At 32.6% G+C, this 22,047-nt stretch overlaps 4 protein-coding genes across 5 annotated transcripts; 2 read left to right on the top strand and 2 right to left on the bottom strand.

The window, feature by feature from the left end:
- Positions 1 to 782: 782 nt before the first annotated feature.
- Positions 783 to 3,718, top strand: LOC140873057 (serine carboxypeptidase-like 45). Of its 2 annotated transcripts, none has more exons than XM_073276040.1 (10): positions 783 to 1,156; positions 1,468 to 1,569; positions 1,684 to 1,779; positions 1,864 to 1,956; positions 2,049 to 2,119; positions 2,235 to 2,516; positions 2,672 to 2,799; positions 2,926 to 3,018; positions 3,101 to 3,218; positions 3,469 to 3,718. In XM_073276040.1, the coding sequence occupies exons 1-10, from the start codon at positions 919 to 921 to the stop codon at positions 3,637 to 3,639; spliced, it is 1,392 nt and encodes a 463-aa protein (XP_073132141.1). In that variant the 5' UTR covers positions 783 to 918; the 3' UTR covers positions 3,640 to 3,718. The 2 variants fall into 2 exon arrangements, with proteins under 2 accessions (XP_073132141.1, XP_073132142.1); XM_073276041.1 differs by having other exon boundaries at positions 789 to 1,156; positions 2,675 to 2,799.
- Positions 3,719 to 3,846: 128 nt separating this feature from the next.
- LOC140873058 (10 kDa chaperonin, mitochondrial-like) lies at positions 3,847 to 5,339 on the bottom strand. The gene is made up of 3 exons (XM_073276042.1): positions 5,150 to 5,339; positions 4,647 to 4,786; positions 3,847 to 4,032 (listed from the first exon to the last, which is right to left on the bottom strand). Exons 1-3 carry the CDS (start codon positions 5,252 to 5,254, stop codon positions 3,984 to 3,986), a joined length of 294 nt encoding a protein of 97 aa, XP_073132143.1. The 5' UTR covers positions 5,255 to 5,339; the 3' UTR covers positions 3,847 to 3,983.
- A 3,403-nt stretch (positions 5,340 to 8,742) lies between these two features.
- On the bottom strand, positions 8,743 to 11,057 carry LOC140873070 (uncharacterized). Its single transcript, XM_073276056.1, has 3 exons — positions 10,608 to 11,057; positions 9,877 to 10,106; positions 8,743 to 9,545 (listed from the first exon to the last, which is right to left on the bottom strand). The coding sequence occupies exons 1-3, from the start codon at positions 10,966 to 10,968 to the stop codon at positions 9,267 to 9,269; spliced, it is 870 nt and encodes a 289-aa protein (XP_073132157.1). The 5' UTR covers positions 10,969 to 11,057; the 3' UTR covers positions 8,743 to 9,266.
- Positions 11,058 to 15,641: 4,584 nt separating this feature from the next.
- Positions 15,642 to 18,823, top strand: LOC140873168 (probable auxin efflux carrier component 1b). The gene is made up of 6 exons (XM_073276172.1): positions 15,642 to 17,122; positions 17,469 to 17,730; positions 17,824 to 17,909; positions 17,987 to 18,144; positions 18,264 to 18,340; positions 18,441 to 18,823. Exons 1-6 carry the CDS (start codon positions 16,009 to 16,011, stop codon positions 18,505 to 18,507), a joined length of 1,764 nt encoding a protein of 587 aa, XP_073132273.1. The 5' UTR covers positions 15,642 to 16,008; the 3' UTR covers positions 18,508 to 18,823.
- The last annotated feature ends 3,224 nt before the right edge of the window (positions 18,824 to 22,047 follow it).

The raw sequence follows: 22,047 nt of genomic DNA, 5'->3' as shown, positions 1-22,047 counted from the left end.
AGATGTTAATAATTATACTAATGGCTTTTGCACGTGTTAACTTCTTGTATAGTTAGAATAATTATTTAAATATAATAACTTTTGTTATTTTCAAATTAAAAAATTTTAACATTATTTTTTTTAATTAAGAGTGATATAACTATTTAAAAATTTAGAAGCATATATATAGATTAAAAAAATACTTAAATAATTTAAATTTTTTTTAAAGGTGGATAATGTTATATCAAAACACTAAAAATAGTTACTCTCTAATGCTTTATAATATAGTATAGTATAGATATATATTTAAATCATTTTCCAAAATATTTTAGAAAATTTCAGATTCTAGACATTAATATGTATGAAATTCTTTAATTATGTGCATACAATCTTTTTTTTTTTTGAAGGAATTATATGCATACAATCTTAAAAACAAAGATTTTTTTTAAAAAAAAGTGGAATTCTTATTTATTTATTTTGACCAGGTCAATTTTCCCGAAATAATAAAATAGGTTCATATTTATGTAATGTTTTTTTTTTACATGCTACAAATGTACATCGTTCTGAATATACAATATTGCTAATTTTATTTACAAATTAGAAGACAATATTAGTAATGGATTTAAAAAAAAACAATATTAGTAATTTAAATAATATTAAATCATGTTACATTTAAATTTTAATTAAAACTTTTTGTTTTTCAAATATCACAAAACTTCAATGGCGATGACAGTGGTCACTGGTCAGTGGATCATAGTATCTATCTTCAATACAATATCACCATCTGCAACAGTACAAAAAGTGTAAACTTAAACAATTGATTATCGATTAAAACTATTTAAATACTACTGCACAGTATATGTAAGACTACAGATTTAGTTTCCCTTTTCCTGTTTCTCTCATCTTTCTGTTCACACACTAACACACACAGTGACAGCTATGGTACTGTCTCAGCTGCCATGGCCAATCTTGGTAATAATCTGTGTAATGCAGATGTATATGTCAGCAGTTAAATCTGATAAAATAGTAAGTCTACCCGGTCAACCAAAGGTTAGTTTTCAGCAATATTCAGGTTATATTACCATCGATGAATCGCAGAAAAGGTCATTCTTTTACTACTTTGTGGAGGCTGAAACTGAGCCAGATTCGAAGCCTCTTGTTCTTTGGTTAAATGGAGGTAAATTACACTCTCTGTGTGTGTTTTGATATGTTCATTTTGTTTGTTTCTTGAAAAACAGAATCAAAGCCTCTTGTTCTTTGGTTAAATGAGGTGAATTACATGGTATGAATGTTTCCCAGTTCACAGATTCGATGTGTCATTGATTTGGTTGGTTACTGCTATTTTAGTTATTTATGGATATCATATGTTGCCAGAAAAATTGAAAATTTGGTACATGTCACTGTTAACGAAAATGATTAAACCAAATTACAGAAGCCGTTAATTGGCATTCTTGGATTTGACAAGATGCGATTTTTTTGACATTTCAGGGCCTGGTTGCTCATCTGTAGGAGCGGGGGCTTTCAGTGAGCATGGACCCTTTAAGCCAAGTGGCAACATTTTAGTGAAAAATGACTATAGCTGGAATAAGGGTGACACTTTTTCTTCAATTCTTTTCATGTAAAAATGTGTTTTGCAGATTCGTTAACAAAATTTTTGACACCCCTTAGCCATTGTAATGAAATTTCTTTTGTGTATACTTACAGAGGCAAACATGATATACTTGGAATCGCCTGCCGGAGTTGGCTTCTCTTATTCTGCAAATAAATCGTACTATGAATCCGTGGACGACGAAATGACAGGTTCAGTTTGCTAGAAAACAGATGACATTTATTTTGCAATGTGTGTATACGAGCCTTCTAAGATAGATGTTTACTCTTGTGTAGCCAAAGACAACCTTGTTTTCCTCGAAAACTGGTTCGATAAATTCCCGGAATACAAGCACAGAGATTTTTACATCTCCGGGGAAAGTTATGGTGGTATGTGTTATTTCTCTTGATAGGGATAATTATGGAAAACGAAGCTGCTTTTTGTGAGTGTACGTTGAAATAATGAAGTTGTTTCTCTCCAGGGCATTATGTTCCACAACTAGCGGAACTCATTGTACAATCCAAAGCAAAGATCAATCTTAAGGGAATCGCCGTGAGTAATAGCAATAAATACATCAAATAATTCATTGTCATCATGAAAAATTTTAATGGTGAACTATTGTATTTAAGCTGACTTCTTGATGATCTTCTTGCTGTATTACTCTCAGATAGGAAATCCACTTCTTGAATTCAATACGGATTTCAACTCGAGGGCCGAATACCTGTGGTCACATGGACTGATATCTGATGCTGCATATCATGAATTCACATTTGTTTGCAACTATTCACAAATCAGAAGGCAGTATCAGAACGGCGAAGTTACACCGGTTTGCTCTCGGGTTATAAAACTGGTTACTGCAGAGATCGGAAAATTCATCGATTCTTATGATATCACACTCGACGTTTGTTTGTCGTCGGTTCTTGGGCAATCCAAGGTTCTAAATCAACTGGTGAGTGCTGCTGTTAAGTTGCTCCTTGTATTCTTTTATCTATCGCTTACTTTTGAAAGTGTGTTCTTGGACAAATTGTTGTGAGACAAGTACTTCGCATAGAAAATCAAATTTTTTGGGGAAAAAAAGGTATATTTATTTGGGATTGTTGTTAGCAGCAAGATGAACCCAAGATTGATGTGTGTGTAGAGGATGAAACAGACGTGTACTTGAACAGAAAAGATGTGCAGAAAGCTTTCCATGCGAACCTCATTGGAGTCAACAAGTGGAGCATTTGTAGCGAGTAAATCCCATCTTCTCTCAAATTGCACAAAACCCAGATACTAAACCCTAATTACATTTCGGAATTGACTAAAGAACCACGATTTTTGTTCAATATTTGGGTTTCAATGCAATATCTTGATTGCAGTGTGCTGCATTATGATTTCAAGAATCTCGAGACGCCAACTATCGGTATTCTGGGTTCTCTTGTCAAGTCCAAGATTCGTGTATTAGTTTACAGGTGAACTTTGAATGTTAGTTACAATCGCTCCAACCTCATTCTTTCAGTTGTCTAATGATTAATTTTGTCTGAAATTTCTCAGCGGCGACCAAGACTCGGTTCTCCCACTAATCGGAACTCGGACTCTGGTTAACAAGTTGGCAAAAGAAATGGGATTGAATACAACGGTCTCGTACAGCCCCTGGTTTGAGGGAAGACAGGTTGATTCAATTTACGCATGACATTACATCAAATAAAGAATATGGATACAACCACATGCGAGTTCAGCTTGTGTTATTTGTCTCAAAACTGCGAATTTTCCCCTAAATCTTTATCCATGTTCGTCCATTCCCTCCCACTTCTCTACAATTCTTGAATACACAACACAGATATTTAAAACCTTAAATGACACATCAAGAACATAGATATCTCACATGTAAAACTTAATGGGAACTATGGGTTATTTTGCAGGTAGGTGGTTGGTCGCAAGTATATGGAGACTTCTTATCATTTGCTACCATAAGAGGAGCTTCTCATGAAGCCCCATTTTCCCAACCCAAGAGATCGCTGGTTCTGTTCGGTTCCTTTGTTCGAGGCCAGCCGCTTCCTCAAGTTAATAATATTGCTAACAATGGCCCATAGAGATATCTACTTGGCAGCCGAAGAATTTGACAATAATTGGCTTTGTTCGGGAGAGGAAATGCATTTGAATGAATGGTTTTCCGGATTTCAGCTTACATTCAAATTTCCATGTGTTACAAACTAAATTTACCAATCATTACCTTACAATTTTGTTGCGAAGATCAATTCAATAATTCATACAGCGCTCAAAAACATAGACACGAAATCTTGAGACTCAGTTCTATAGTATATAATTCATGGAAAATTGTCCGACAAAAAAATCCACCAATCTCCATCAAAATCAGCATTAGACAAAATGGTAACTAATGCACTGAAACCTTTAACATGGTAAGGGTGGCACTGAATCACTCGTGCAGAGTTCCCAGAATGTCATCATCTCGATACAGATGATACCTGACAAAAAAGACCAAAATCATTCCACACAACCAGCCTAGCACAATGGATAACAAGTTCGAATGGGATCTATAATACCAATCAAAACAGGCAAAGAACATGACTATTGCTTCCGAGAAAAAAAAAATGCTGATATCTGTGCCAAAAGTTCTTCCGTTCCAGGAAACATAAAAACTAATCTGTCCAATTTGACAAAGCTGGCATTATGTAAATGGCAAGCTTACGATCCCCATCTTACAGTTAGGATAAAAACCAATGTCACATGTTGAGTCCTACAAATGATGAGTTGGTGAAAAGGATGAAAAAACAAAAAACAAATGTGGCGTTTTGATTCCTACAAATAATGAGTTGGTGCAACAATTGAGATAGACACCATCGAGGGATAAAAAATTGTGCATATTTCATGTTGTATGACAGTTCAAAACATAATGCTTAGCCTGTTTTTCCAGTTAAATGTTAACAAGTGTATCCCAAGCAAGTTAGTTTCATTTGCCGAATAGCCATGGCACAAACAAGCAAATCACTCGGTTCAAAAACAAGAATAACAACACAAGACAAGAAAATACAATGCGGAATCCACATTAAACAAGAACAAACCAAGACGAAAGACTTACTCTTTTTCACTGAGCTTCACCTCAGTTCCTCCATATTCCGGCAGCAAAACAGTATCTCCTTCCTTGACACTCACAGGAATCAGCTTTCCTTCCACATCACGGCATCCAGGCCCAACAGCCACAACTTTACCAGAGTTCAGCTGAATCATCAAACAGATCATATCAGCAAATACAATAATTTTATAGTTATCGATATCTACAAAAAGATTCGTTTCGGTTCCTTTGGGGAAAAGAGGAAAAAAGCGCTACACCAAAGCATCAAACAAATTTTTTAAGAGCCAAACAAGCAAAAGTAGCCTCTTATTCTGTTTTTTTCTCCCGTCTCCTTGGTTGTCTTACCATTTCCTCAATCACTCTGGTCTACATTGGTCATTACCAAACATTTTGATCTGATTTTATAAACATTTATAACCCATTTATCTAATTCAGAAAAAACTCAGAAACCAAAGAAATCACCTTAGCTATGATCAAAGGAAAAAAAAAAAAAAGAAGAAAGAAATTACCTTAGCTGTCCTCTCAGGAAGAAGAATGCCCGAACTGGTTTTGGAAGGTGGGGTAATTTTTTCAACTAGAACACGGTTCAGGAGTGGTAACAGGCGCTTCGCCATTGTTTTTACTCGAGGAACAGGAATCGAAACAAATGGTGAGGAAAAACACAGCCCTAGGGTTTTGGGTTTTGGAGAAGAAATTTCTGGAACTATTTCGCGAAATTACCAAAAGGCCATTTGCTTCGATTAAAATATCCAATTAAGAAACCCGCTTCCTACCGTGGTGGGATTTCAAAACCCGGCCCTTTAAAGCTTTAAACAGGGGGGTCCTTTTTTCAAAAAAATAATAATTAATTTTGTTTATTTTATATTTATATCAAAATATTTTAAATCCATTAATTTTTAATATATACTAGCGACAGAAGCACACACAGTTGCGTATGTGATATAATATATGAATATTTTATGAGTTTTTTTTTTTGAAATAATCTATTATTTAGTAGAGTTGAAAATTAGTTATTGAGAAGATAATATAAATTTAATATTCTAATATATATAATCAAATTGATATTTTAGATATATACGTGTGAAATTAATCATAGAAGCAAACATGATACAGATTGGTTGAAGAAAATGTGAAAGATGTTAGTGGAAAAAAGAAGTTGAGAAAAAAGGTGGACAAAAAATAAAATAAAATTGGAAGATGATTTTTGGTGTGTCACATTATACACACAAAAAAAAAGTAACTATAAGGCACACAACCTTTATATGATCGTATAGATTTTTTGATTAGGTAAGTAAAATGAATTTCAAGTTTACCAAATAATAATTTTATTTGAAATTTATTTTACTTTATATAACAAAAGGGTAAATAAATAAGATTATATTTAAAATTTGATATATAGTACTAAACAATAAAACTAATCAAAATTAAATCAACTTGTTTATCCAAGCGTAATTAATTTTAATATACATCCCACTCCATAGTTCTATGAATGGTCTTTTCCTTTTTGTTTTCAGCAAATATAGGTTAAAATTAAATAAAAGTGAAATATAGAATAGAATTGGCTGCCCCATGGTAGTATTAGTATGACTAAAATGTGAAAAAACAAAAAGTTTTAGGAAAAGGAACAAGTTAATGGTTTTATTGAATTGTCTCGAGGAGAATGATGTTGTTTTCCCATTAAAAATAAAAGTCATAAGCTTCCTAGTTGCTATCCATTGATGTTTGCACCTCAACACCTACACTTTTTCAGATATATGCATGGTGGGTCACACGCATCAATTTTACATTTTTATATTCGTACATGTAAATTAATTAAGGATGGCCGACAAAGAAACCATTTTTCTATTTTGCAATATTTAATTTGCTTCTAAATTTTCATGGTTTATACTGATTTTAATCATCTATCTTAAAGAGTCAGAATTCTCGAGTCATTTCCAAAGGAAAAAAATAAGTAAAGACAACATCATTAATTTGTACCAAAGAAAATATTAGTGTTCCATTATTGGTCATAGTCTTTTGTCAAATGATGAATACGACCATTAAGAAATTTTGGCACCACAAAGCTCGAGTATTTATATTATAAGAGATCTCATTAATGTTTATTTAATCGGGTGCATTATGCTCAACTTAAATGTTTTTTTTAAAAAAAGACTATATTGTAAATTCTCATTTATATATGTTCGTGAGTTGTACTAAATCTTTTAATGAAATTTATAAGAAAAATGATCCTCTAAAATACTTCTGTCAAGTTAAACAAATGTATGAAGTTACGTATATAATATGTGATAATTAGGTCGGCACACACCCTTTTCTGCCCAAACGAGCGTACGTGTGTGTGTGCGTGTGCGCGTGGGTGTTGCAAATTGACTCTGAAATTTGAAGGCAATTAGGACCCGAGATTTTTGTGACACAATTGATATATGATTAAAAATCATTTATATATTTTTCGAGCCATATAAAAATATGGGTTTTCTTAATTAATGGCGTATATCAAGTTGAAATGTTAATAATTATCTTTCCTGGATTTTACATGAGTCGATATTTTTTTTTTTTTGAAAAAAAAAAAGCAACAAAATCCATGCAATATATATAGTCCCTCGAAAGTAGCAAAGAAAACCAAACAAAAAGCTCTAGTACTGTCTACATTAAAATCCCTGTAAAACTCCCACTTCAAATCTATATATATAAAGCATTAATCTTAAATAATTCTGCTGCTTCAAGATAGAGTACAAGGTGAGAGAAAGAAGCTGTATTTTTGGATCCAATTCCATATCTTAATATATATATATTGAGCTTCTTGGCCAGAGAAAAATTCATAGGTTTAATGGGGAAAGAAGTGGCTGGCTTGTGCACAATTCTTCTTCTGCTCATGTTGGAGAACCCTTGTTTTGCACATGGAAATAGCAAATTATCCAGAGATAAAAATGGTTCTGTTTCTTCCATGAATTCTGTTCAAATACATAGAATTAATGGCTCGGACAGATTAGGAGATAATGCACCGAAAGAGAACGGAGACGCAGTTTTCGGCGCCGAGAGGAGGAGAGTTCGCACAGGTCCAAATCCTCTACACAACAGATAAGTAAGTAGCTAGTGAGTTTGTGAGATTAATTAAAAAACCAAGATTAATCTTGATCCTTGATGGATTTTCTTATTGAAGAACTATTAATTAATTCTCAATATTATATATATTATTAATCTCATAGAGTTTTAGCTTAAATTTTCAATATGATCCTTAACTAATTCCCTACCAAATGTAATATATTAATGCTTCTGCATGAGGGTTTTGTTGCATTTCCTTTCACCATTTATTCTTTTTTCTGAACTTGATTGATTAATTTAGGTTTGTATATGAAGAAATCATTTGAAAATTTTGAAGTCCAAAATTTGATGGTACCAATGCCATTTAATGTGGTTGGTGGTGTAATGAATGATGCATATCTGCCTCTAAAAGTTTTGGTAGTTGTTTAATATTCTGGTCTGCATTTCCTCTTAAAGCATAAAGAAGGAATGTCTTGCGAAAAGGCCTTTTCAAGTCATGCTCCCATTTAGCCAAATTCCATTGTCCAATTTCAGCATTGGACTCAAGATATATATGAAAATTTGGTAATTATTATTTTTAAAAAATATAACAATACAATCCAACACATAATTAACATTTAATTATTTATTAGAAGTTACACATAATTCATGAGTCGAGGGACGTACCCTAGTAGTGTTTATTACACAACGCCTCATAATAATTATACTTAATTTTGAAACTTCAAAACAAATTTATGAGTAAATTGATTTTGTTTATAAGATTCAAATAAAATTGTTGAAATAATTATTTGAAATTTTACATAGTATTTATTCGTTGCGCTTGCGTGGTGGCATATATATGTGGCCTAGTGTTTTGCTACACTGATAATGGATCAGCAGAAGCACACATGCATGCTATTAATTTTATGGACCCACCACCTCTATTACCATCACTTGAGGTAGCTACGCTGATTTATGACCAACCTCAAATAAAATTGTTAAAAATAATTCTTTGAAATAATTTTAGTCTTACTGAATTTAACCCAAAATGTCAACTTTTTTTTTGTTTTTTTAATGCAAAAAAAAGGTTAAATTAATCATATGAAGTGCTTGCATTTGAGATGTTCGCGTAAATATCTCAAATGCAAAAAAATTTGCGTCGTTGGATCCCCATTCAGGCATGGGGTAGCATAGACAAAACTCTGAAGCGCAAATCAACAAATTAGTCTCAAGACGATTTGAAAAGCCGACATTGCCAATGGAGTCTGAAGAATTCATTTCAAGAACCAAGTACTTACAGTAGAAAATAAACACACTTGCTCTAAGACTAAATGACATAATTTGGTTCATACAACGAGATGATGAAGTGTGCAGATAAGAATGATACATCAATATACATTAATATCAAAAAACGCACGACTCTAGTTAATTACAGAACTTGATCCAAATCTTGGATGAAACAAAAACAATGTTTTTATTTAGAACAACAAAACAAAACGCCAAGTTAGCTTTGGGACCAGCCTGGCATTATGATTCTTATTTCTCACACGGTAATAACTAATAAGCTATAAGTAGTATAACGGAAAGAAGACATTAAATTTTGGGAAGTCAAAGTGATGAAAATATGGGGACTCCCGGTAGAGTGACACCCGAGTCAACAATAAACAGATTGCCAGTGACATACTCGGAAGAATCATGGATTAAATACCGTAGCAGCGATGTCAACGCCGGATCCGTCGTCCCAGAAGTTCTAAGCGGGATTATCCTCCATTCCACTCTTTTGAGCCATTCCTTTTGAACAAGACCTTGCGTTATCTCTGATTTGAAAAGTCCAGGAGATATGGAGTTCACTCTTATTTTGTATGCTCCAAGTTCCAGGGCCATGACCTGAAAATGAGTTGTCGGAAAACACGAAGAAGGTGATCCACAATCCCAGATAAAATCTGATCCTACCTTTGAAAAGAAACACCGCTAGCTACACCCGTACTCTCAAGTTGAGCTAATTGTGAAATTTCACATGCTTGCCATCAAGACTCGAGAGCTTGTTTTGCGAGCTTGGATTCATAAATGTGATAATGAGCTTCATACATAAAACGATTTTGAAATTTCTATAAGATTCCATGTTTTACAGTTTCAATGTTCCCGGTGCAGCAAAACGCAAACGGATATCGGAGATATATATATGATCCTATAAACTTTTGACAATGTTTCACATTACCTTTGTCATTGAGTTGATGGCAGTCTTGGAACAAGAATATGCAATGCCACCAGGTAAATGGCCACGATCCAGACCACCAATCGAAGATATATTAATCACAGATCCACCACACTTGGCATCACGCATATGCGAACAGACATGCTTTGATACCAACCATGTTCCAGTTAAGTTTGTCTTAATTATATCGTCCCATTCTTCCTCTGCCAAATCTAGTGGGGTGTGGAGGCGACCTACAACATCCACTTCAAGAATTAGGCAGATACTTAATGAACACCAAACTTTTCAACATACCAAACCTAAACGCAGCCGGCAGGTTAGATTACATACCAAACCTAATTAGCACTTAATATTGAGTTTGAGTTCAATTTATTTGAACATCTAGGCAACTTACTAGTCATCTGGTTGGAGAAGCCAACTTTAAAAAAATTGCTTCTCTCGAAAAAACATATATATATAATGTAAGATCAAGACGGGCTTAAAAAGTGTTTTTTTAAAAGCTATAATTTTCCCTTTTTTTGTTTCTATTTTTGTCTAAATTTGGCTCAAAACTCCTCAAGGTGCATGGACTTCCCCAACAACAAAACTTTTCCACGGAATCAAAACTAACCCCCAACTATCTAATTATTCACAAAGTTGATTCAAAGGAAAGGAATAAGGAACCGAGAATTTAGATTCATTAACGATAAAAATAAAAAATAAAAAAAACAAATTTCAATAGTTGCTCATGTTACCTCTCACTCCAGCATTGTTGATCAAAACGTCGATTTTTCCAAACGCATCCCACGCCTTCTGCACTGACGCCTCAATCGCGGGCCCAGTAGCGCTGATATCAAGCTCCACCGCCACGGCTCTGGGTTGATCTCGGCCCGGCTCGTCTGAGGCGGAGGAGCCGAGCCCGTTGTTGATCTCAGTACACAGTGATCGTAGCCGATCGACACGCCGAGCCGCGGCAATGATTCTGCAGCCGGCTTTGCCCAAATCAAGGCAGAATTCGCGGCCTATCCCGGACGACGCCCCGGTCACCATCACCACCTTGTTATCCAGCCGAAGCCATGGCTCCAAGGTGCTCGTGTCTCCGCAATTGCTCTGCATTTGTGTATGTGAAACAGTATTGTGGGAACAGTTGTGGGATTGTGGGACTGACAGCAGAAACGAACAAACAAAGATTCCAATTTGGAAAGCAGTGAATATATATATAATTGCAAAACAAAATAATCTATCAAACAAATCGTTTTTGGAAAGAGAAATGTACCAATCGTTGTTTATTATTATTATTTTTTTTTGGAATCAATACCAAACTACCAATCGTTGTTTGGTATATATAAATGGGATAATTATATTTTTTGGCATGTAATTTACGCGATTTTTTTATTTTTATTTTTGACCTTGTAAAAATAATTTTGTATTTTTATTTCCTAAAGATACATGTTTTTTTTTTCTTTTTTCGGCTTAATAACGATGTATTTGTATTTTTAATCTCATGATTTGTATTTGTTTTTCATATTTTATCATTTCAACGATTAATTTATATTTTTAGTCTCGTAACTTGAATTTATTTATATTTATCATTTCGATTCGGTTTGATGTTTTTTGATTTCTTCTTCTTTGGTTTATTCTTTTTGGGTTTTAACTTTTAACCAAAGTTTGAATACCTCTGGAATCCACGTTCGTCAAATAAGCAATTTTTATAGACTAAAACAAAATGGACACAGCTCTGACTCCAGCCCAAACTATAGTCCAAACTCTAACCCAAAAGTGTTGGTCTGAATTTTGATAAAGCAGTAGACTTGGCCCAATTTAGTTCCGCCAGATTCCTAGGCCTTAATCAGAAAATCACCCCCTCTCATTTTAAACTGGGCCAAGGATAAACCCAACGAAGCCATATTTTTCCAGATCTACAAATTAAACACGGGGTACGTGTAGGAGTGTCAAAAACCAACCCAATCCGCCAACCCGACACGATTCAACCCGAAAAATATCAGGTTCAGATTGGGAGTTTTTGGGTTCGGGTTGAATCGGGTTGACCTGAAAGCCAACCCGAAAAAATTATTCGGGTTCGGGTTGGGTCGGATTGGGTTCGGGTCAACCCGAGTTGACCCAAATATTTTTATTATTTCTTTTTTATATATATAATTAAGAAAGATTTGTTATAATTTCATTTATTTTTTATTTGAAAAACATTTATTTTATATTGATAGAATATATTTTCTTGATTTAATGTTTATAATGTACAATTTTGATTTTTTAAAATATATATTTTATTTTTTGTAGTAAATAAACTTTAAATTTTCTACAACTAAACTTTCAAATTTAAATTATATAAGCTTAGATTTTGTTATCATATAATTAAATATAATATTATTATTATTATTTTGTGTTTTGAATTATTATTTAATTATTTTGCTAAACAAATAAAAAATAAAAATAAAAAATCGGGTTGTTTGGGTTGAGCGTGTTGGTTCAGGTTATACGGGTTCGTGTTCGGGTTGAACATTTTCGGGTTTGTTCGGGTTCGGGTTGAGGAATTTTTCAATATTTTTTCTTCAACCCGACCCATTCGAATTAACACCCCTTGGTTCGTGGCATTGAAAGCTCTCACCAGCTGAATGTGTTCATTAATTTATCTTGGTCAGTAACAACAGTAAAACAAGCCCAAATACAATATAAACGCATATTAAAATTAATAATCTTGATGTGATTATAATTTATATGTATGTTACCGTGGATTACAATTGGTGTTTCGAACTCGATACAAAACCGAAACCCGCTGCTCTTTTCAAGTATTTTAGGTTTTGTTGGGTCATATACTTTAAATTTTTTTTTGTGTTTTATAAGTGAAAAAAACTTAAAATATGTGTTTGGATACAATTTTTGTAAAATATATTTGAAAAATATTTTTTAAAAAGTGTTATCTAAGTGTAGTTTTTAAATAACAATTGAGAGATGTTTTTAGAATGAAACTATGGAAGTTAGAAATGACAACATCACTTTTGCAATGTTAAAATATTTTTATAGAACAGTTGTTCAAACACATATTTATTATTAAAAAATACTTTTAAAATATTTTATAATTTTTTTTAAAAATATTTGTATAAAAACTTTTACAAAGTACATGAAGAAATATTAGTTTTTTTGTTGTGACGTGAGAATCCGCAGACGCTACCTTTCGGTGCGCTCTGGGTAAACCCCCGAACTAACGCAATAGCCTGCAAACTACGCTAGTCAGATAAACCATACTGGGCAAACTCCGTGCGACAAGTTAGTCTAAAAAAATGTTTTATTTAATTTTTGCATTCATGGACAGTGGACTTCTCATATCTTTTCTTTGTCACCTAAAGTAACAGCAAAAATAGTGAAAATGTCACAAAAGTAATTCACGTACATGTCCTGTGTTATATAAATTCACACATAAAAGCAAAGTTTTTGTTAAAAAAAATAGAGTGATGGATATAAAATAAATTAATTAATTAAGGCACCGTTATGTTCACCATATTAATAATATACGTATAAATCTTCATATCTCATCTCACGTTCTTCTCATCATATTATTTATCCATATATTAACTATTTATTTTACATCAATCAAATAATTAATTATTTATCTCACATCAATCAAATCATTGAACTCAAATTACTATATTACCCTTTATAAATAATATAATTTTTATTTTATTTATTATTAAAAGTACAAAATAGTCATTTAACATTTTTATATAAAATTTAATCAATCAAATCAAATAAACCATAATCTATCAATCAAATCCAATACTATATTAAGTATCATTTCTTATTTATTTTTTATTATGTTATATTATTTATCGATATATTACTTATATCATATCTCAAATCAAACTGTATATTCATCATGAGACACGTGAATTTAGGAAAGCGAATGCGACAAACAAAAAAATGGGGACCATAAAAAATAGAGAAAATCTTGTGTCCGAGAGAAAAGGAAATATTTGAAATGAAAATTGGTTATTAAGGTTGGCCTAAAACGATGAAATAAGGGAGAGAGTGGGAAAGAATCTTTGCGAGTCAATGTTTGTTTGCTGGCCCTCTCATATCTCAGATATGCTGTTTGGCATTTATCTTCCTTTTTCGTGGATGGTGATGAAATTAAAGCTGCTGATTCTCTCTCATTTTCCCCCATTTTCTACTTCCAATTCCTCAAATTAAGTTCCATTGCGTGAAACCTAGTTTCTAGTTACACTTCACAAAAGATATAAAAAGCATGTATCCACCAAGCAAATATATATTAGAAAACCTAGTCAAATGAGTACATAATTATTGAAAATCAGTGATATAAAAATGAACTAAGTGCTCGTGAGCTATTCGAAACTCGATTCAATAATAATTTATTTGAGCTCACTAAGGCTCGTTAGGATAAACAAACAATTTTTTACGATATTCTACGCATTAGCTCGTGAGCAGATCGTTAGTAGGTTCAGCTATGAGCCAACTTTGAAAGGGAAAAAAATATAATTTTGATATTTAATTTGTAGTTTTTATACTTTTAATCATGACAAAAAAAAATGATTGAATTTATTTATTATAATAACATTACCAAATTTAATAATAGTGATATATTTTTCTCTAAAAACAAAATGAATTCAATGAATATTTAATTTTATAACTTATATTTATCCAGTTTATTTAGGCTCGATAAAAATTCAAAAAAGATCGTGAATCTTAATTATATTCGTTAAATAAAGTTCGAACTCGACTCAATGATAAACAAGTCAAACTCAAACATTCAAGAGTTAGTTTCGATTACATCCCTATTGAAAATGATATATTATCAATTTAGAAAATTAATTTTATCTTTTAATTAAAATATTTAACTTCAGTTTGTTTATTAAATTCAACTAGAATACTAGATACATATTTTATTTTTAAAGATAAATTCATTTTTATTATATTTTAATGAATAATAAAGAAGCTGCATATCATGCGTCTGGAAAATTTGTCCAAAATGAAAGCTTTATATCATGAATGAAAAAAAAAAAATCAGCTTGGAAAATAATTAATAGCATATGGAAGCCGAAAACCGACACGACAACACATGAATTTCGCTTATTATCTCAATTTAGACGATTTTTTTAGTACCGAAATTTTTTATATCTGATTAAATACTTAAATAATTTCATGATATTTTATTTGCACTTTTAGTTACATATAAATACTTATTTTTGATTTATTTATATATGAACGATAATTTTTATTAATATATTATTTAATATTATAATATTTTTTTTTTGTGAAATAAAATATGATAATATTGATAGAAGAGAAAAATCATCATTTTACTTTATATTTATGAGCTTATTTTTAATAAATATTGTGTATTAATTGAAATCTGTAATACGTTTATACCGTGAATATGATATATATTTATTATAATATAAATTTATATTTATAAATTATTTAATTTACACCGTGAGTATGATATATTTATTATCATATAGATATATTTATTATCATATAAATTTATATTCATAAATACATTTTTTATCTACATAAATTTAATAACAATATTGCACTTGAAATTAATTTACTTAAAGAGTAATATAATAATTTTCCTTCTTGTTTTTTTTTGAAGCTATATAATAAGGTTTTTTTTAGGCCCAAATAAAAATGTTTTGTTTTTTACTTTTAATAAATAACTTAATTAGTATGAATAAAAGTACTCCCGTAGTCCATAGCCATAGCCAGCATGCATAACTGTCTGCATCGTCTCTCTCTTTTCCCTTGCTCCCCTTCATTTCACATCAAAACACACACACACACACACACACATACAAAAAGATCTCTACTTTTATTTCTCTGTCTGCCATTTAATATCCCCATGATAACAATATTTCGAAATCAATCCAAGTTTGTCCCTCTCTCCCAAAGTAAGCCAGGAAATCAGGCCAATACTACTTTATTTTTCCTTCTAGCTTTGTCTGGTATCATGATTCATAAAACCTTTAAAATGAACTGAAAAATCAGCTTAAACTGTAGCTGTTTCAAGTAGCTTCGAGCAACATTTTTCTTGTGAAGGAACTTGTTTTTTGGAGCAAAAAAAATCACATCTTTGTAGTTCTTGAAAACCCCCAAGAAAAACCCTCTTGAGTACGAAGAAAAAAGATGATCACAATCACAGATTTATACCATGTTCTCACAGCCGTGGTTCCACTCTATGTGGCCATGATCTTGGCCTATGGCTCAGTGAAATGGTGGAAAATCTTCAGCCCAGATCAATGTTCAGGCATCAACAGATTCGTGGCGCTATTTGCAGTGCCTCTCCTCTCTTTTCACTTCATCTCCTCCAACAATCCTTATGCCATGAACTACAGGTTCATTTTTGCTGACACTCTTCAAAAAATCATTGTACTTTTTGTTCTTGCCCTTTGGTCCAGGATTAGCTCCAGGGGATCCCTTGAATGGTCAATAACTCTTTTCTCAATATCCACACTGCCAAACACTCTAGTGATGGGGATCCCTCTCTTGAAAGGAATGTATGGTGATTTTTCGGGTAGTTTAATGGTTCAGATTGTGGTGCTTCAGTGTATCATTTGGTACACTTTGATGCTTTTCTTGTTTGAGTATAGAGGAGCAAGAACACTCATCAGTGAGCAGTTTCCAGACACTGCAGGCTCCATTGTTTCGTTTAGAGTTGATTCTGATGTGCTTTCTTTGGATGGGAAAGAGCCCTTAGAAACTGAAGCTGAGGTTGGTGAGAATGGGAGGCTTCACGTGACTGTGAGAAAATCTATCAGTTCTATGTCCGAAATCTTTTCCAGAAAATCAAATGGGTTCAACATTTCTGGTGCTTCTTTGACTCCTAGACCGTCAAACTTAACCAATGCAGAGATTTATTCCGTGCAGTCATCAAGAAATCCAACTCCCAGGGGCTCAAACTTTAACAATAGTGATGTTTATTCAGTAGTTAATGGGAAGAATTTTGGCAATGTTAGTCCACGGCAGTCAAACTATGGGCATTTGGGATATGATGAAGAGAATGGGCATGGGAATTTATCCAGGACTAATGCGGGTTACCCTGCACCTGCAAGTGCTGGATTATTCTCTCCTGTTGTAGGGCCAGTGGTGAAGAAGAAGATCAGTGGCGGCGACGGTGGTAGAGACCTTCACATGTTTGTGTGGAGTTCTAGTGCTTCACCAGTTTCTGAAGGTGGCATTCATGTGTTTAGAGGAGGTGACTGTGGGAATGAGCCTCCTCACCTTGGAGCTAACTCCAAAGGTATTTTTTGGCACTTTTTTCGTGATTGAATATTTTCTTTCAGCATATGACATATGACCAGAAATGAGATTTCACGCCTTTATTGAAGAACTTGTGGATCCTGATTCATTGATTAGTTTCATTTCATGTGAATATCTGACTCATGTTTCGTCAAATCATCCTCTGTTGATGTAACTGTTTGTTTGTCATTTATGTGACCATTTCCTGAATTTTGGATACTTTTATTTCCTTCTCATTTTAAGTGTGTATTGTTTGTTGCATCGTATTCCCATAAAACATCCTTGAAACAGTTCTAACTCTTATATAGTCTTGCATGATCTATGGTTTCATGTATTTGATGTTGTAGACTACGAAGGAGAAAATTTTAGGTTCCGAAATGAGAAGGGTCCGAGTGGGATGGACCAAAGAGGACCGGTTCCGTCCAAGCTCGGTTCTGGCTCCACTTCGGTGCTTTACCCGAAAACTAGTGTTGAAGACAAGAAAGTCACTATGCCACCAACCAGTGTAATGACCAGGCTCATACTGATTATGGTGTGGCGAAAGCTAATTAGGAATCCGAATACTTACTCCAGTCTCTTCGGACTTACATGGTCTTTGGTTTCATTCAAGTAAGTACTAAGATCGATTTACTCGTATATCACATCGTTTTTGCCTGGTTCTTGAAGTTGTGGATCTCATAAAAAAAATTGTGATCCTTGCAGGTGGCATGTTGAGATGCCTGCTATAATAGCCAAGTCGATATCAATTCTATCTGATGCTGGTCTTGGAATGGCAATGTTTAGCCTTGGTATAGTATTGTAACCAACACTTGATAAAAAGTTGGGTTTGATGACCAATTAGGCTCATTTCGCCGTGGGATTACAGGACTATTCATGGCTCTCCAGCCCAGAATGATTGCTTGTGGGAAATCAGTCGCTGCTTTTTCCATGTTCATTCGATTCCTCATGGGACCTGCAGTAATGGCTGCTGCTTCAATCGTTGTTGGACTACGAGGAGTGCTGTTACACGTCGCAATAGTTCAGGTTTCATAATTTCAGAGGGGCAAATTATAATGAGGCTTTGACATATATAGTTCCAAAATCGTGATATGTTCCAATATTCTTGGCTGATGAATTCTGTGATTAATTTTGATGATTTTCAGGCGGCGCTTCCACAGGGAATCGTCCCTTTTGTTTTCGCAAAGGAATACAATGTCCATCCTGATATACTGAGCACAGGGTTAGTGACAAAAAAAACACTTGTTTCTAGCAGATATCATACAAGAAGAACCAAGAATCGGCAACTTATAGCTAGTGGTTTTTGAATGAAATTTTTGCAGTGTCATATTCGGGATGCTAATAGCTCTACCAATCACTCTAGTTTACTACATCTTGTTGGGACTTTAAAGCCAAATCAGTGAAGCTGCAGGAGTCGAACCAAATCGACAATCAACACAGAACCAACCCTTTAACCCAACATGCATGCAGATCACATCTGCAAAGATTTGACTGAGAAGAGAATGACAAATCTTGAACCAAAGACCTTTGTTCAAGAGAGATGAAAGTAAAGAACAAAATATTCACAGTTAAATCATGATCTTGTGTAGCCATTCTAGTTTTTCTTTTTTCTGAACCTTCGTGTTACTTTGTTTTTTTGGCATGGAGTAGAATATTATGCAGCTTGTTACCATTAGTTTGTTGTTTATATCTTTCTCCAAGAAACCAAGAGTTTATGTTAAATTATTATAAAATTATAGTTGCTCTATGCCATAACAACAATTAATTAATTAATGATCATGCTGGCATATCTGTATTTTGGATATTGATTTTAGTCAAGTTATCAGCGTTTGTCTTTAAGATTTACATTTGCGTTTGTCTTTAAGAATTACAATGAATCTATAATCAACAATATTATTTTTTAGATTAAATGGACGAATAGAATTTTATTTTATGGGTGAGTGAACAAAATTACAGAGCCTAGGTTCTCGTATTCCTATGTCATAGGAGGATAAGGACGGGGTTGTATCCTTTGAGGGCACAAGCACAAGTAGGTACTAAACTAGGTTTTACTGAGTTGTCGGTACATTTGTTGACATGCTGCACCCCTCCCTCATGTCACCCACTGGGTGGTGGTGTGTCGTGTGCGTCTCGTGAACCCAGATAGCAGTACTCAGGCACGAATTCAAGAATTAGAGTTAACCATAAAATAAAAAAATTTATATACAATATTTTTTAAACTCATTTGATAATTTTATGAATTTAGTCTTTAGTGTAATATGGCAAATGACAATAAATACGATTTAATTTTTTTTCTCAATCCACATAATTTATTTTGATCAAGCATTGAATAATTGATCAAAACTAAAAAAAAAAATTTAAATTTTCATTATTTAAGAATTACGATTTTTAGTTCTAGCTCAATCATGAAAATTTTTATTTTTTTTGTATACATTTGTATCACACAAGCTTACAATATTTAAAATTAATCTAAAACAAATAGATTTTGTGTGTACTCAAGACTTGAGAGACCAAATTAAAATCATGAGAGTAAGTTTTTTACCCAAAAATTTCAAAGAAACAATGTTTATATTATAAATGTAAAAATTTTATAACATTATAAATAATATATATATATTTTTTTTTAAAAAAAGTTGGGGTGGGCTATAGCCCACCATAGCCCCAATATAGATACGTCCTTGGCAGTACTTGCTATAAAAAAAAGAAAATTCTATGCTACCTCAACGGCATTGCCCTTGGAGTGACATGACAGAGTATGATTGGTTAAAATCAGTGGATCCCACTTGGGACCCATTAATTTTAACCAATCACGGATTGCCACGTCACCCCAATAATTTTAACCAATCACGGATTGACATGACAAATAGGATCATTTTCGCGTTTGTTAGATGAACGACTCTTGTTTTTTATTTACACGTTGAAAAAATTGAATCGAATGAGGAAGCGTCGACAATCTTAAAAGTAGATTCTTAAAAATTGATTTAAACATATTTAATTTATATATTAAAATTCGATCATATTTAATTGCAATTTAAATTTTTTTATATTTGAATTAAATAATCATTTTTAAAATAATTTTATTATTATTTTTTAAATTAATAAAATTCAAACTAAAAAATTAATATTTTTATATTATTTCAAAAATAAATGATAATTTAAATATTTTAAAATATATTTAAAATGTATTTATTTAATATAAAATAATTTTAAATTATTGAGTTGAATGTGAGACCAATAAATAATGAATGTTAATGTTAAAAGGATTATGGGTGAAAGATGTATGCATTATTAATAGTGAGACCATACTTTTTGATGATATGGAGGGTGTTATTGGGTGTTATTAACACATAGCATTGCGGATGCCCTAATAAGAAATTGATTCGTTATTTTTCGTGGAAGATACAAATTTTTTAATTGAATAGTATTTTTTAGAACGAAAATTCCTAAAATGTAGCGTGACAAATTCTGATTGGTCCAAATCAGTGGGCCTCACGTGAGACCCACTTATTTGAACCTATCATGAGGGTACACGTTGCCCACATAGCACTACCGTGTGGGCATCATGTACAAAACGGTTAGGGGGTGGTTTTCCTTATAATATTCAAGTTGATTTATGATGAAAAAAGTAATATCGTGGATCTCCATGATAAATTAAAATATTATTTTGTCCATAGTTTTATAATTCTTGATGAATTTCCGGCTATGATATCGGTTGATAAAAAAACATAAATAGAAAAATTAGTGGTTGTATTCTGAAAGGCGAGTTAAATAAAATTAATGAAATTAGTAGAAAATTTTGAAATAATAATAAATGAAATATTGTATTATTATTATTAAAAATACTCGACTTTGAAATGTGTAGACAATCCAATCGTAAATTGGACTTTCTTCAAATTAAGATAAGACATAACTTGGGCTACTGATAAAGCCAAGAGCCTCCCGATGATCTGCCAGTGAAATCTTTTTTACTTTTCCAAAATAACCCCAGGGGTTGATTGTTAAACTAGAAGATCCCATAGTTTTCTTTTAATTTTTTTATTTGGAGAGGTGAGGACTTGAAATTGAGAGGCCGTTTGGAAACAAAAGTTATTGGCTTAAAAAAACACTTAAATAAATTCAGCTTTTTAAAGTGCTTTTATTAAAAAAAAACATAAGTAGTTTTAGTGTTTGGATAAATGTTAAAAAAATGCTTTTTAAATTTAAAACATAAGCAGAAGCCAAAAAACCAAAATTTTTTGCTTTTAAAAAAGCACTTATTTGGGCTTAAATAAGTGTTTTTTTTAAAACGTCTATTGTAACCAAACACATAACTTTTTAAGAAAAACATTTTTTTAAAAAAATAAGTGATTTTTCCAAAATGTCTAATGTTCCCAAACGGGCTCTCAATTTCCGTCAATTGAAAGACGAGTGAGACCAGTAGTACTACAAGCCCGGTCTCGAATTGAGATATCTTGATTTAAAAAAAGTATATGAAATGTCAAGAATACGTTATCATGAATATAAAATCTCTAAGCTTCAAATACATGTAACCTCACAATTTTCAATTTAATTAATTTGCCTATATTCATAATACATTTAAGTTTTCTCAACATTTTAAATTAAATTTTATAATATTGGATTATAATGCACAAATTTTAATAATTTACATTTACGTTTTGTCAGTTATTTTCAATCGATGCGACAAATTTATATATGTCAGTACTAGTAATAATAATTAGATAGAGGCTGGACTGAGGCCCAATTGAAAATAATTTTTAATTAGCCAGTCGCAAAATTGGAGCCCAGATTGGCAATTTCGACCCGATAAGCCCATCTTCAATTAGCAATTAGCATTTAGCACTAGTGAGGAGTAACCACGGACAACACATTGGGTCAAAGTCATAATTAATGACGGGACAAATATGGTCAAAGTCATAATTAATGATGGGA

Source organism: Henckelia pumila, unplaced genomic scaffold (genome assembly GCF_033568475.1).
Source record: "Henckelia pumila isolate YLH828 unplaced genomic scaffold, ASM3356847v2 CTG_525:::fragment_3, whole genome shotgun sequence".
In the NCBI taxonomy this organism is placed as follows: Eukaryota; Viridiplantae; Streptophyta; class Magnoliopsida; order Lamiales; family Gesneriaceae; genus Henckelia; species Henckelia pumila.
This window is presented reverse-complemented; position numbering and strand designations above follow the sequence as displayed.

Excerpts from the sequence above, each read along its gene's own strand:
- LOC140873058 (XM_073276042.1), bottom strand. The coding sequence starts at position 5,254 with ATGGCGAAGCGCCTGTTACCACTCCTGAACCGTGTTCTAGTTGAAAAA. Across the intron at positions 4,787-5,149 it reads TTCCTGAGAGGACAGCTAAG|CTGAACTCTGGTAAAGTTGT; the intron begins GTAATTTCTTTC and ends TTGATGATTCAG. Across the intron at positions 4,033-4,646 it reads GTGAAGCTCAGTGAAAAAGA|GTATCATCTGTATCGAGATG; the intron begins GTAAGTCTTTCG and ends CTTTTTTGTCAG.
- LOC140873057 (XM_073276040.1), top strand. The coding sequence starts at position 919 with ATGGTACTGTCTCAGCTGCCATGGCCAATCTTGGTAATAATCTGTGTA. Across the intron at positions 1,157-1,467 it reads TGTTCTTTGGTTAAATGGAG|GGCCTGGTTGCTCATCTGTA; the intron begins GTAAATTACACT and ends TTGACATTTCAG. Across the intron at positions 2,800-2,925 it reads AAGTGGAGCATTTGTAGCGA|TGTGCTGCATTATGATTTCA; the intron begins GTAAATCCCATC and ends TCTTGATTGCAG.
- LOC140873168 (XM_073276172.1), top strand. The coding sequence starts at position 16,009 with ATGATCACAATCACAGATTTATACCATGTTCTCACAGCCGTGGTTCCA. Across the intron at positions 18,145-18,263 it reads TACACGTCGCAATAGTTCAG|GCGGCGCTTCCACAGGGAAT; the intron begins GTTTCATAATTT and ends GATGATTTTCAG. Across the intron at positions 18,341-18,440 it reads CCTGATATACTGAGCACAGG|TGTCATATTCGGGATGCTAA; the intron begins GTTAGTGACAAA and ends AAATTTTTGCAG.
- LOC140873070 (XM_073276056.1), bottom strand. The coding sequence starts at position 10,968 with ATGCAGAGCAATTGCGGAGACACGAGCACCTTGGAGCCATGGCTTCGG. Across the intron at positions 10,107-10,607 it reads CAACAATGCTGGAGTGAGAG|GTCGCCTCCACACCCCACTA; the intron begins GTAACATGAGCA and ends TGGATGTTGTAG. Across the intron at positions 9,546-9,876 it reads CCATCAACTCAATGACAAAG|GTCATGGCCCTGGAACTTGG; the intron begins GTAATGTGAAAC and ends ACTCATTTTCAG.